We start from the raw sequence: 14,715 nt of genomic DNA, 5'->3' as shown, positions 1-14,715 counted from the left end.
TTGCAAAATACTCCAGTAAGGGCACTGACGAGGCTTGTGTATTCGAGTCTCGCAGTCATTTTAAACCTGATACCTTTCCTGACATTGTGCGCGGGTACATCAAGCGTCATTACGGAGGGCTGAAATTCTAGTTCCAAAGCATCTGAAATGGCCACAGTGAGGTGGGTGTTGGAACCTCACCACGGCAACGACAACGCCATTCGTCCACTAAGCCCCCGGCGTTTGCAAGCAAAGTTCTGAACCCAGGAATATCGAGGACGCCAGCACAAGACACCGACACATTTTGCACTGCTGCATGGAAGACATTCCACGCGAGCCATCGCGTGCGAGCTCGTTTGATTGGAGCTCCATCTCGAGCGGGCCACCGCTCATCTGCATTCGGTACTTACTGCCAGCGGTATTGCACTTCCACTACCATATCCTATCTACGACTCCAGTTCGGGAAACACACACCACATGATAGATCGGGAAATACAACGCGCCTACCATGAGTTTATCCGTCGTACAGGTATCTCGCTTCCAGACTTCGTACGGCTTCTCAGGAATGAATCAGTCGATGACACCAGACCAAATAAGGCGTTGGAAATCCCGTCTCATCGCAAGGAATGGCAATCATACCCACATCGAGAACTGTGGGAACAGATCGTCCGGGAGGGTGTACGTCCTCGATGGTCAGCGGAGTTTCGGTGATAAGATCGCACACCCGAGAACCATGAGTCGATCAAGATGGCGCTCAATGTTCTTGCAAGGAATCGCCGTCAGGGTCCAGATTTGAACCAGTACTTAATTATTGACATCGATCTGTTCTACCACCTTGATGGACTTACCTGCAGCCCATTTGGAGCAGTTGCAAAGGGTTCGGCTGTTCGCGAACTCGACGCTCGTATCATACACGACCTATCATATCCTCAAGGCTCGTCGGTCAATGACCACACGGTGTGTGGTGACTCGGCCGAGATCACTTACGAAGGTGCGCCGGTAATTGCTCACAGAATGCTGGATCTTAAGGTATCTCAAAATGATGCGGTATAGTTCATGACGGGCGATGTCCACTCCGCTTTTCGTCATATCCCGATTCATGCCGACGCAGTCGGTCGATTCTCGGGTACCATCCCAGAGCTAGGAATCCTAATTGTTGATCTATCCTGTCCGATCGGATGGACAGAATCACCAGTGTTTTACTGGGCAGCTGGAGGCGCGATCAGACACCTCTACAATTCGTCCGCACCAAAATGGAATAAGCAACCTCACGCGGCTAGGAACCCGTTTACTACAGCAGTCTGGTGCTACGATTTTATTTGTATCGAACCGCGTTCGGGTTCGCGGCTTTCTGAGGCATATTTAGCGCTGCGGACAGCAATGATAGATGTCCTAGGAGCGTCGGCCTGCAACAATGACAAATTCTCGTCGTGGTCGACAGAAGGCAAAGCACTCGGTCTACAGTGGTCACTGATGGAGATGACAGTATCCAAGCCACAAGTGAAAATCCACAAAGCCCGTGCTCGTATAAATGACATGCTCCGCCAAACGCACACTTCAAAGCGAAGGTTGGACCAATTACTAGGAATTTTGCGTCATGTGGTGACGTGCGTGCGGCCAGCTACGGTTTTCTTGCAGCGGGGGCCGCAGTAGCACGGTCCGCAACCAGATATACCAAGGTGGAGCTTTCCGCGTTTGTCAAGGACGACCTGCATTGGTTCTTGAAAATCCTACACACCGATCGTCTGAATGGTGTCCAACTAAACCGCTTCGTCTACCGAACTGTTCCCGACTTTGATGTGCTTATGGATGCTAGCGATGTTGGTCTGTGCGCCGCGTTTCCGGATCGGAAAGAGTATTTGCTGGTGAAATTCGATGCTGCGGAGCGTGCATGGATCGAAGCAACGAAGGCAGGTGACAGTAACTTCGACATTAATGTTCGTGAACTGTTAAGTGCGGTGTATGCCTCCGTCGTTTGGGGCCCGGTCTGGAAAACACGATGAACAGTGTCATGTCCGGTTTCACATTGACAATCAGTCAGCCGTCACTTGGAGCAACAAACATTTCGGCCTCCACGAATTGGCTCAACAATTATTGCGAATGTTGGGCCTCTTAGAAGTGAAGTACAATTTTTATTCGTCGGCTGAACACGTGCCAGTAATCGACAATGAATTCGCCGACGCAGGCAGCCGGAGTTGGCAGTCGGCAGAGCATGGAAAACGATTTTCTAACCTATCGTGTACTTGGTCACAGATTGACCTACCGACGGCCTTGAGAAAACCCTCGCAGCGTTGGGCGTATTTCTGCGAAGTGAAGCTCTAACGGGGGAGTCATCCATCAAGTATCATGCAGCTTGGAATCAGTGACTGCGATGGTGTAAAATGATGAATTATTCGGAGTGGCTTGAAGCCAACAATGTCGACCGGAACGCTGCTCAACTGGAAGCTTTCGCTGTTTATCTGTGGCGCTATGGAATGAATCGTAAAGGGCGCGGTAATCAATACTCTACGATCTGCGGTAAGCTGTGTGCGGTCCGGTGGCAACACAAGAACAATCTGGGATATGACCCGGGGGTTAACGCGAGTCATGCCATCTTACTTCGAGATATACGCCGCCTTTCCGACCCGGTCGACAAGAAGAAGCCATTAACTATACAGATGTTGCTGACGGTCCGTTCGCATCTCAACCTTAGCTGCCGTCGGCACCAACTTCTGTGGGGCGCGCTTCTTATAGCGTATTTCGTTTTGTTACTTCGATCTGAATATGTCTTCATTGGAAATCGACGACACGACTAATCTTGTTGCTTGGCAACATTGATTTCTTGGACGCAGCCGGTATCGATACGTCACCAAGAAGGGCACAATGATCAGCATCATGCTCACGGGGGCAAAGAATAATCAATATGGAAGGGAAGAGCGCCGATTCCTTCACCGCTCGGGAGACAGCGTCATCTGCCCTATCTTGGCGGCTCGGTGGATCAAGAAGGCAGCGACGGTTTTCGGAACAGGCCCACATGATCCAGCACTATCGACGGGCAGAGGAGTAGGCGTCACGTCAAAAGAGATTTCATCTCTAATAAAGCATGCAGCTCACCAAATGGGACTTAACCCAGCTAGATACTCAACACACTCCGTCCGGATTGGGGAAGCAACGAAATTGCTGAACGCAGGGGCGGACCGCCTGTGATCAAGGTCCTCGGAAGGTGGCTTTCGAACACCTTCGAAGAGTATCCCGTGCTAACAGCCGAAGGCGCCAAGGATGTGGCGAGGCTGATGTGTTGAAAAATTGCTGCGTTCAACGTTTGGACGCGTTGAAACAATTTGTCATTTATGGGTTCAAGTATCAAAGCACAACGAGAACGGCAGGTTGGGATCTGACCCGAGCTGTGGCTCAATCAGACGCAGTCGCACTCTAAGGACACACGGTCGTCCGGCAAAAGGTGGTCGACTTGAATTCAAGGGCTTGAGCATGTCGCTCAGTCGGACGCAGTTGCGCTCTGAGGGCACACAGGAGTCCGGCAAAAAGGGTGACCGACTCGCAGATAAGGGCTCGAGCGTGTGCACGGCCATCTGCATTAAGCATGTACCGGATCGAGTGGGAACACAGCCGATATGCGTTGCTACCACCGCACGGAGCGTCTGGGTACTGGTTTGGGGCGCCACCGCTCCGCGCAGTGGCATCAATGCAGTTCGAACATTTTCCCCACCGATTGAAGTGTTGATTGTTGGAAATACAGCCACCTTAATTAGGCTGGTGAAGACGAGACGTTCGAGGTGCATAGTAAACGTGTAACACCGGCCTCGATGCGCTTAGTTGAGGCCGTAGATTGTTTACCAAGACTGCACATTAGCCCGGGTAGTTCTTTGAAACGAATCCCGCAGGCTGTTTCATGAAGGTTTCCACTTCATCAGTCATTAACGAAAGCCGTTTTAACGTAATCTGTTCCGGGACAAGGCCGCGGAGACCATGAGTACAAGCTCGGAGACCGTCATCGGTGCGATGGTGGTGGCAGGAGCGGGCGATACGCCCGCAGTGATGCCGGCTACGCCAAACGCGACCAGGGCGACGCAACGCACGCCGCGGAGTTGGTAATGACTCGCTCAACAATGGTACCACCTCGAGCAACGTGCAAGGCTCACTGCGGCCGATGGTAACGGGCGGTATGCCCTCAACTGAGCGCGCGAAGCTAAAGCTGACCAGGGCCAAGCCTCGAGCAGGCCGGCAATCACGCTGTGTTGACATGGCAACGATAGCTACTACTAGTATTGGTAAGGCATTGTTGTTCATGCAACAATTCATCGCGGTGGGACTTTTTACAAAGCGTTCCTATGTGTATCGGCGCGGCGATATATAGATTAATACATCCTAAACCACGCTACCGAATGTGGATGACGTCATCACACGACGTCACTGAAGGTTTTTACATGCAAACGGGTCAGGTGTGAGCGTAATTACTAAATAAGTCCAAGTAATAATTGTTTGCGCCATATCGTTGAACTACGTCGCCCATCCTGATTTCTAAAGTTATTGTATTGGGGCAGCCATCTCAACCTCAACAATGTCACCTTTCTTCGTTTCATTCAGTGATAAAAAGCGCAAGTCACGTCATTTCTTTCCTAGCGACTCTCTCCCTCAACCGTACAATTGCAGCCACCCTGATAGTCCTCATTTGTGAACTTGCTGTGAACCTCAAGCCTGAACGGACAGCAGTCGGCCGCGAAAGAAAGAAGGAAAGCGACGGCTACGACATCTTTACCCCGATGCCAGATCCGGAGATCCCGCTGTCCACCCAACCAGTCGGCCCTGTAGTCAGAAAGATCTGGTGTTCTACGTCGGCGGTGTACGCCCGCATGCCTCATACGCCACCTTTGGCAAATTCGGCAAGATCGGGGATAATGACGTGTTGAATTCTGTTAGTGTTAGCACCAGCGGTAATTCTAGTCAACATGAGAGTGGCGTTTGCTCTGCTAGTGTGATCACCGGTGGAGCCGAACGCCTTGACCTGCGCTTGACGAACCCTCGCTATCCCTGGCTGGACGACTTCATGCCGCTTATGGATGGGCATCGGAAGAGCGGTTGCGGTAGGGCATTATTCAACCGCACGGAATTGTCCCATATCGTCATTCCTGATAGCTGGAATTCGCATGTGTATTTGAGTAACCTATTATCCCAGAAACAATTCTACGTCAAGTCCAAGCCCTTAAAGTACGATTCGCTATCTCGGTCGATCTCAAACGCGCTCTCAGAAGCATGGGATGTGTATGTGCAGAGTTTGGTCAGCGATGAAGCGACTTGGATGCAAACATTCTTGTTGAAGAAAACGTTAATGATCTGAAATGTTGAAGGCGAGAAGCACCCCGTCCGTCTGCAGCCCGTTAGTGAGCGTGTCGCGTGCTGTGTCCTTAAGGAGCAAGAGTGTGTGCTACACCGACTCGTTGAAGGTGGCAGATTTCATCCGGAAAGGTACTATAAGGGCAATCCCCGAGCGTCTCGCCCGGTCCGTCAAGCAAACCGACAGGTATTGGGCACGTCATACTATCCGCCGGGGTGAAGATCGCGATCGAGTGCGTGCTGCCCAATAAGATGTGGTGGACGGAATTTCCCTCGCACAAGTGGAACCGGGTAAAACGAAGCAGCGGATCCCCGACCCCTCCGGTGAAACTCCTCGGGTCGGTGTCACGTGTACACACTTGGGCTGGACTGGCTCTGGCCACCGAAGTAAGTACATTGGTGTAGACTTAGAAACCGCTTCACCACCACCTCAACTTGCATCTCGGCCACCTTATTTTCTCACCGTACTGTAGGCGATAAGTAATTGGTGACGAAGTATAGCTGCGCAATGGTAGACTGCTGAATCGGACGTGCACTGAAGCCATCGCTGGCTCGAGCAGCTGCAGCCAGGCGTAGATCGACTAAAATGCGCCAGCAGAATGAGAACATTGATGTGCTCAATTGTCGGTGGCGCGGTCGCTAGAATGAGAATAACTATACATACAGAGAATACACCAACAAATTGCTAATACTGAGACCGATGTCAAGCAAATTCATGTGCAAGTTGAACACCTCAAATAACATAATGTCTGGATCGTCACCACGGGTGGTTTCCTCGCGAAGGCTGGGGCAGGTATACAAACATACATCAGCTTCTTGAACGAGGCCCAGCAGTGCGTTGTGGAGGCCGCAGTGTGTTGTGGAGGACGCCGGGCGGAGATGCCCCGAAATGTGACAGTTGCCTTTAGCATCAGATTTTCTATTGTAATGCGAAATCACACCCACGAGGTCTCGGACTGCACGCTATTGTACGCTTATAGCCCGTACCAGTTGATTTCGCTGGCCCAGTAAGCTGGTGCGCTTGTACCCCACTATACATTGCTAAAAGCAAACCCTATTTTGTTTTGGGTCAGTAGCCAACATGATGAAGTCAGTAGTCCAGTACCGGTAGCCAAAATATCCCCAGCACAGACATGATCTGCCGAGTTCCATTAACGGAACTCGCCCTGTGCCTACCTAAAAGCGTCCTAAACCTAATTATCTGTCCTAGCAAAATCTCCTAAAATCCGTCCTAAAATCCACGGAAAATTTATCTTGTTTTAACTATAGATTGACTGGACACTCGCGCATCCGCTCGCCCTCGCCTGTAATGTTAGTTACGGTACTTTTTTTGGCCCAACTTGTCCTAACCCAGTCCTAATAATAATGTGGTCCACATGATATTTCAGGAAAAATCCTTAGGATTAGGACGCTTTTAGGTACACACTGGTTTCTCCCCCCAATGACGGTCTTCCCAAAAGCTGGTATAGAAAAGCGTGCCAGAACAGGGCGCAATTGTAACCAAAGAAAAGGCACAGAACCGGTCGCCAACGTTAATCCAACCAATAATAATTTCGCCGTTTATTCAATAGTGGTTGGATTAAATGCGTTGTGATCTTTGAAAATAAAATATTATTTTGCGTCAACCGAGGTGGCCGAGCCGGACCAGTTCCTGGCGGAGCTGCCGCCTCCGGGCCGCTTTGAGGGCCTAAGCTACTGGAGACGCTGGTCAACGTGGTGCGCACGCTGGACCAGCTCGTGGACGGCACGGCGGACATCCGTCGCGGACCAGCCGGGCTTCCTCAACGATAAGGCCGCGCCCTACGTGGGCCTGCTCAAGGCGGCGGCAGCCGACTACCATGCCGATATCCCGCTGCAGGTGCTGAAGGTGCTGGACGAGGAGAAAGACTCCAACTCAGAGCTCTTCACCAAGGCGCAGCTGGAGAAGTGCCAGCTCGAGAGCGAGCTGGCTGCCGCCAAGGCAGACACGCTCGAGATGCTCAAGGAAGCGCTGCAGACCGGGCTGCAGGAAGAGATCGAGTGATTCCATTCTTTCTAACGGACAGCAGCACGGCAGGGACGACCTTGCTTGCACGCCCAACTTTGACGCCCTGGCTGGTGTAACCTAGAACAATCACCACTACTGCTTCGTGAGGTTGGTAGGAATACTACGCACAATTCTGTGAGAGGCAGGCATCATACCTGAACACAATCTGTGGGCTCAAAGCAATCCGTGCTTATTTAATTGAGCACACCACCACCCATGTGTGGTTCCCTACTCACGCGATGCATGCTGTAGTGATATGTAATAGTGTGGGTCTGAGGACATTGCGACGATAGGTATTCCCAACACGCGATTACGCTTAGTTGAGCGTTCGCAATCAAGGCAACGGCACGTTTCCGGCCGTTTGGAGCTGAGTCTCACTTTCCAAAGTTCTCCTTCAGACGTACCGCCACCAACTTCTCCAGCATCCTACTCCACTCCGTTCAAGTCGACATGCCTTACGGTGACGAGCAGGTCTACTACCACTCCACTCTGTCCCAGGAGAGACCTTCAAACGATGCTACTTCGCGAACATCGCAGCAGCGTGAAGGCCGAAAGTCGCGTGCACGGACAGATCCGACTTTGCAGAGCGCCAAGATGGCACGCCGTAAAGAGCGTTGCCGCATTAACCAGAGCCGTTACCGTCAAAGGCAGCGAGAATATCTACTCAGTCTGGAGAAGGGCAACGCGGACCTGCGAAAGGAAATTGATGGCCTCATGCAAGTTCAGCAAGGAGGCCCATATCGCGACAACGGCAACGGGAATCCGTGGTGCCTTATGGCCAAGGTGTTCTCGTTCGTGCAAACCAGCTTCCAAAATCCAGGGATTTTATCGGAATCGGTGGGTCTGAGTTTGATCAAGTCACTTCTGGTGGAACTGAAGTTCGCTCCAGACATCGTCATGGGGAGTGTGTCCGGGGTTGGCGGCCTAATGCGGCAGGTACGCCGATACGCAACATACTTTTTGTACCCAGCGATACACCTTAAGCGGGTGGAAGCAGCAACTCTGGGAGTGCTCACAGCTACTGCAATGTTCACTGTCACAGTATCGGCGGCCACGTTACACATGGTGTTTCCGCACCTTGACAAGGATCGCGGCAACACCGACGCTCAAGTGTCGCTGGGAAAGCGCCTTCTGGGTCAGCGGATCACGTGCCACTGCTCGATGAGCTTTGTATTTGACGAAGTTAGCAGTCGCATTATCTGTCTTGAAGTCAATGTCGACTGGATCACTGCGTTGCTTCGGCTGCTGGGGAGTATGGAGGATGTTGCCAACGTGCTCGATGGCGCGTCCATTACACACGAGGGAGTACTGGGCACTTCAAGCGAAATGTAAGGAGACGGTAGTTCTAGAGCTTGAAGTACAATAGTTCTTGAGCATAATGGCCTTGATATCTATTACGTTGCCGAACCATGCTAGACCCACACAAACAATAACCACAGCGGAAAGCATCGCCATTAAAACAATCTATCCTCGCTTTCAGAACTCCACTACAGCCACGACATCATCTGGCGCCTTGTTTCTCAGTTTGCCAATCAGCGCAGCGATTGTCGAGTCAACCTCGTGAAGGCATCGGAGGATAAGCTCAGAAAATTCGTGCACTTTTGCCTTTGGGGCATTAAAATGTAGCGGTACGACACGCGCATACTTCTGGACCATCGTCAAGGGGCCGTCTGAAACACCTCTGAGCTCTGAAGAGACCACACACCACCCCGTCTCTTCCATGCGGAGACCTGCGAATTCCCCCTCACCCTCCATGAGGCCGCGCCACACCATTACCGTGTGGGTTTGCTCAGTGCATCGTTTCGCAACAAAGTGTGTGGTAAAAACCACGTCTTCTCCGAGGTCTTGTGGGCAAATGACGCGAAACTGAACCGAAACTCGTTTTCGCAGCCTGCGGACGCGTTGTGAAGCCGTCGCTCCGTTTGACGGTGAGGCAGCGATATCACCTCCCAGGCAATTTCACAGACACTTTGGTAGCCAAAAGGCAGATGCTTCACACCGGCGATCTCGAAGTACTCGACGTCTCCATTGCCCTTCATCACGGTGTTGAACCCGCCCAGTGGAACTATGCTCGACGTACACGAATGGAAGACTCGATCCGTTTCTCGATAGACGTTCGTCAGCTCTCCCAAGCAAGCCTCGATCAGCATCCCGTTGTTGGAGTAAAACAGCGCTCCGTCTGCGTCAGCGATAGCAACTTCTCAACATCACCCCGTTTCCCCCGACGCATCCGTCTCGAGATCATGTCTTGAACATCGACAATCAGCGCCGCCTGGTCCGCTACCGCGCCTCGCAATTCGTTTTGCCACGCGTCAGCAACAATACGATTTCGCTTTTCTTTCATCTCCACGTTGAGACTGATTGCCTGAGAGACAAGGCCAGCAGCTCGTTGGGGCCCTGTTGCTTCATCTGAGCTTCCAGTCGCTTAGTCAGAACCACTACTTCTTCTTCCAGTCTTTCACGCTCTGATTTCTGCCGTTTGCAGGAGCGCTCGCGTCGTTCCGCTCCGGATAGTGGCAGCTTCTTCTTGGCGAACGTCGCGAGTAGCTCTTCAGCATCTCGGAGCAAGAGTTCGTCGTCTACGTCTTCGAGGGCCAATAGGTCGGAGTTGTCTGGCGCGTTGGGAACTTCGAAACGTGACAGGGTTTCCATTGTCTTGACCGGAGATATTGAATTGTGAGCACAGTGATAACATGCTCGGTGTGTACGGCGCCGCCCCACGGTGGCGTGTACATGGTGTTACCCAATCGTTGCGTTGATTAGTCACGCCTTTGTCACAACCAGCTCGCTGCTCGCCGCGCTCCAGCAGGCCGCCGCTAGGCGGGAAAGCTGGCGCTCCCAGTTGTTCCTTATCATTCACTGTAACTTACAGAGTAAGAACACCTGGAGTAATCTACCTATAAAACGAGCACTTACATTGGTAAACACTTACTTGGTATGATTCAGTTCGGACTGCTGATGATGCCTAGATCATGCCTAGATCACTCAACTCGTCGATAATTGAGGACCTGAGTACTGTAAATCATTACACTCTCCCTTCCATAAGCCTGCGAATCAATCCTGCCCGTGCGGGAGTAAAGTTATGTACTTCATGGCTGCACTTGGTACTTGTAGACCTTTTCACGCCGCTAATATGTCATGGTTCCTACAAAACCTGAGCCTTCGTTTGGACCGCCGCGTATACGCTGCGCTTCTTCCCATTCATGAAATTCTTGCGAGTTTCTAATGTGTGTCGCCATGGTTTCCGTGATCGTCGAGCGTTGAAGTGCCTGATAAAAGTGTGCATGTGCATCATCCAGCATCCCACGCATCGCTAGACACACCGCGACGTTGTTGTGTACAGAACTGTTCTCGGCGTTGTCTTTCAGGAGTGCAAAATAACCGTCACAAGCGCGGTCGTTGTCACCAAGAGCCACGAGAAGATGTAGCCGATAAAGCTCTGACTTCAGTGTACCGCGTGGCGAAAATTGATAAGCCAGAGTCCATAATTGTCGGCATTCGATATTGTCAGATCCGCATCGTCCGACACGGAGAAGATATTCGGCTCGTTGGCCGTAGATTTTCCAATCACTCGGGTCCGTCCTAAATCGCACAAAGAATTTATTAGAGCAGAATGGCGACTAGTTCATTACTATAGCACGACGTACCGAAGGGAATACTCATAAAGCGAATCTTCATTTCGCCAATGACTCAAAAGACTCGTTGAAATCGAAAGCAGTGTCCCACTCAGTAATAGCCATATCGCCCACCAATACGCCTTGCTTGTGCGAGCGAGCGAGGCATCCGAGATGTTTGCCTGCTGCTTTGAGTATCGAGCACTTCTTGGCGCTTTCCGTTCTGGTGCATCCCATGCTGGCGCTGCCAGTCGTCGATTTTCATTTGGAGTGTTATTTCCTCGGAGCAGCAAATGCGCAACTGCATATCCAGCGTAGGGAACAGCACTAATTGTAGTCAGGTAAGCGTATCGATCCGCACCACCGGTGACAATACCATGGCGAATCAAACCAGACACCGGCAGAAGCATACATCCAAAGAAAACAAGTGCAAGCACGTTCTTCGAAGCGGTACGGTTCCATAACTTCCAAAACGCCGACACTAGCACGACTAGCGTGATCATCGCCGGTAGGATACACTCCGGGTTCACTATACTGAGATCTCCTGGGTGTATTTGGTAGTGTGGTCGCAATTTTGAAGGCCAAAGCAGACACCGCAGCAGCCACATTGGTGCCGCAAGTGCTTTAAGCATGCAATCCGCGAGGGACAGCGAAACCACGTCTGGAATCCAACCTTCCGAATTCGAAATGGCCGTGATAGAGACAAATGCAAACAAAATCGTGACCGAGGGCGATCTCCTGACAGCGTACGAAAGCAGCTGCCGTGCGTTAAGCTGGTTTTGCTGCGGTGAAAGTTGCAGAAACACCCAAGCGTCAACTAGAACGAATCCAGTGGGCAACATCAAGCTTGCACTTTTCGACAACAACGCACACATATACAACCCTACAAACCAGCAGAAGAGAAGTCAGCCATTCAAGTCTCTGTATCTCGAAAGAGTTGCATTACCTGCAGAAACTAGAGTGCTTGGCGTGGAATCTCTGAGCAGCACTCTTAGCTTCGCACCCGAATCACCCGTCAAACTGTCACCATTGTCACCTCCAACTAGCTGCTCCAGATTATAGTAGATTTTCCGTACGTGAACGAGAAGCGCCCCATAGCTGAAAAGTGCTGCGAGCGTGTAAGGCTGTGCAGAAGGCCAACCCACGACCTCGACGTGAACAGGGTGGGCCATGAACGTCGCCGCACTCATGCAGCAGGCATGCAAGTGGAGACTGCTCCTCTCTTTTCTCTTCTGCAGCTTCAGCCCCGTTCTACCTCTTGGTCCTTGCAAATCCGACAGCAGGTAGTCGATATCCAGCACCGCCGCCGACACCTTCGCCAAGACGAAACCCGCCGCGAAGTGCACAACAACCGACACGAGTCGAACCCACCACGCGTCCAGCCCCACCGCTTTCACTATTGCAAGCTTGAGCATCCACCCCAGCGGCTCGTACACATTGAGTCGCACCATTGTGAACATGGCGTAGAGCGTCTCCAGACTCAGCGGGTCACGCAGGACGCGGTTGTCCAGGAAGTTGGTGCGGTCGTCCCAGATGTGCACGAAGTCCCAGTCGCCCGAGTTGCTCATCGACAGCAGCGGCCACGTGTAGATCAGTAGAACGGCGACGCAGAACGTGGCAACGCGTTGCCCTCGAGACAGCAGCATGATCATCGCGTTGAAGGGTCCCTCACCAAAGATACCTGGACACTTTGCTGCGGTTGGACGAGAGTTTTCGGTACTCTGCTGCTATTGGACAAAGACAAGCTTACGATGCTATTGTGGCGCCAGCCTACAGTGTGTACAACACAATGGCCGATTTCCTAGCAAATCAAGCTATGGATTCACGCCGCAGCCAGCAACAACAACTTATCCGAGTGCTGGGCTTCGCCTCGAAATGGGATTCACTTTACGCGATTGGTGACGTAGGTCTCTGGATGGAGCAGAACACCGATGAGAACTCTTCGGGGTTCGTGGTCTTCCCACCTTGAAAGTGGAAGGAGGCTCTGGCAGAGCGAGTCGGTGATAGGAGACACCGATTGGATGGGCATAAATGTCGTTAGCCAAAGAAGTGATGTGATAGGGGTAGAGATAAAAAATATTTTTTAAACACAATTTACATGTACATGTATTATAGTGTCCCGTATCACATAGCATGATGTAGCAGTATTTTTGTTGCAATTGAGTAGAGGAGACTTTGGAGACCCCCCAGAAGGACTAATCAGGGATAGACGACCTCAGAACACGCCTTGGCTTTCATTGTGCATGGACACTCACTGCATCGCCGATGTCATTATTCCCGCAGATATCATAAAGCGAACTTGGTATTAGCCAACCACAGCAATTGCTTCTGTTTGCAATCAAGAAAACACTCGGAGTATTATGTACTTAAAACATAGCGACCACAGCCCCGTGGAGATCGGGCCCGCTTTATGACTTCGATTAGGTACATGTACGCGGTACATGTGTTGCTTCAGATGCCACCAGGCAGCTGGCCAGCTGGAAGAAGCGTGACTCAACATCCAGCCTGACCGGCGATTTTTTACTCACGGACCAGTCGTAACCACACAACGAGGATCACGAGTAAGCTGTGTCACCTTGAGCAAAACTGGCCATCAAGGCATCATGGCCCCTTCACCCCACACACGTGATACCTGTCACTCCGATATTAGCCGAGAATGTGCGACGCCGTCGTCAGCTCCGAGGGTTCACTACTCACGCTGCAAGAAACAGATTTCCTCATGCCCTCCGACTCGACTTATCCGTGGTGGGAGCCGTCTCCCACCGCATTTTCGGGCCCCCAAGAAGCCAAAGGCCCATCTAACCCACTGGGAGAAACTCTCTTGCTCGAAGAAGGCGACAAAAACGCGCTTTTGGTCGCCCTAGACGGCTATGGCGAGTCGATCGAACCGAGTTTTGCCCTGCTACCGAATGTGGGGGATCGGCATCCTGTGGCGCGGAATTTTGAAGTCGTACCTGCTGAGAAGGCCAGCACAATCGACTCGGACGAAGCCCTTAAACTGATGATGCAACGGGCCAAAGCCACCAAGCGGCGCAATCGACACCGCCAGCGCGTGAAAGAAGAGTGGCAGTTGTTGAGGCTGCAGGAAACGCGCTTGAGTGCAGAACTCGAAGGACTGAGGGTAAAACGTCCTCAAGGCAACGACATCAAGAGACAGGTATGGAAAGAGATGGTGTCGAAGGAACTGGCCGCGCGATCGCAAGCTGAAAAACAGCAGCGTCAGATTCTAATGGAAATCGAACGCCGTGCTGCTGTCATACACACGCTCCAAGAAATACTTTATACGCAGCAGTTCCTCAACACCTCAGCACCGGAGGGCTGGGGAGTTGACGATATCAAGCTGTACGAGAATTTCCAGAGCGATTTCGCGGCAGCTTATGCTCAAACCGATGCTATTTTTCGCGAATGTGGCTTTAATGGAAAAATGGACGCTGTTACAAGCTTTTACGATCCCATTCTTCGGCGGGATGCTGCCCAGAATCCCACGTACTTCGAGAGTGCATCTGCCTTGACCATGCCCGGCAAATACCCGAACACAGCCAACGCTATGTTTGACGCGATGCGCCAAGTGCATCGACAGAATCCTCAACGGAGCCTCTACGAGACAGACGAGAATCTTTCCAACACAATTGCCGTCAAGCTCGGCTCGGTCCACCATTGTGAAGAAGGACGAGTGGTCTCTATGACGATGAGAGTCGTGAAACGCCGCTTTGTTGAATCGGATCGAACGGTCTTTGTTTGGCGCTGCCTTATCGAAGGCCAAGG

General features: G+C 51.7%; 3 protein-coding genes across 3 annotated transcripts; 2 read left to right on the top strand and 1 right to left on the bottom strand.

The window, feature by feature from the left end:
• Positions 1-6,961: 6,961 nt before the first annotated feature.
• Positions 6,962-7,333, top strand: IUM83_19458 (rna polymerase ii mediator complex subunit 10; the record flags this gene model as incomplete). The annotated part of the gene is made up of 1 exon (XM_067944508.1): positions 6,962-7,333. The coding sequence occupies one exon, from the start codon at positions 6,962-6,964 to the stop codon at positions 7,331-7,333; it is 372 nt and encodes a 123-aa protein (XP_067789552.1).
• Positions 7,334-7,930: 597 nt separating this feature from the next.
• IUM83_19457 (Bzip transcription factor) lies at positions 7,931-8,501 on the top strand (the record flags this gene model as incomplete). The annotated part of the gene is made up of 2 exons (XM_067944507.1): positions 7,931-8,272; positions 8,379-8,501. The coding sequence occupies 2 exons, from the start codon at positions 7,931-7,933 to the stop codon at positions 8,499-8,501; spliced, it is 465 nt and encodes a 154-aa protein (XP_067789593.1).
• A 3,262-nt stretch (positions 8,502-11,763) lies between these two features.
• On the bottom strand, positions 11,764-12,602 carry IUM83_19456 (uncharacterized protein; the record flags this gene model as incomplete). Its single annotated transcript, XM_067944506.1, has 3 exons — positions 11,764-11,833; positions 11,897-11,928; positions 12,027-12,602. 3 exons carry the CDS (start codon positions 12,600-12,602, stop codon positions 11,764-11,766), a joined length of 678 nt encoding a protein of 225 aa, XP_067789594.1.
• Positions 12,603-14,715: the final 2,113 nt, after the last annotated feature.

The sequence above is a fragment of the Phytophthora cinnamomi genome (genome assembly GCF_018691715.1).
Source record: "Phytophthora cinnamomi strain GKB4 chromosome Unknown Contig51, whole genome shotgun sequence".
Taxonomy (NCBI): Eukaryota; Oomycota; class Peronosporomycetes; order Peronosporales; family Peronosporaceae; genus Phytophthora; species Phytophthora cinnamomi.
This window is presented reverse-complemented; position numbering and strand designations above follow the sequence as displayed.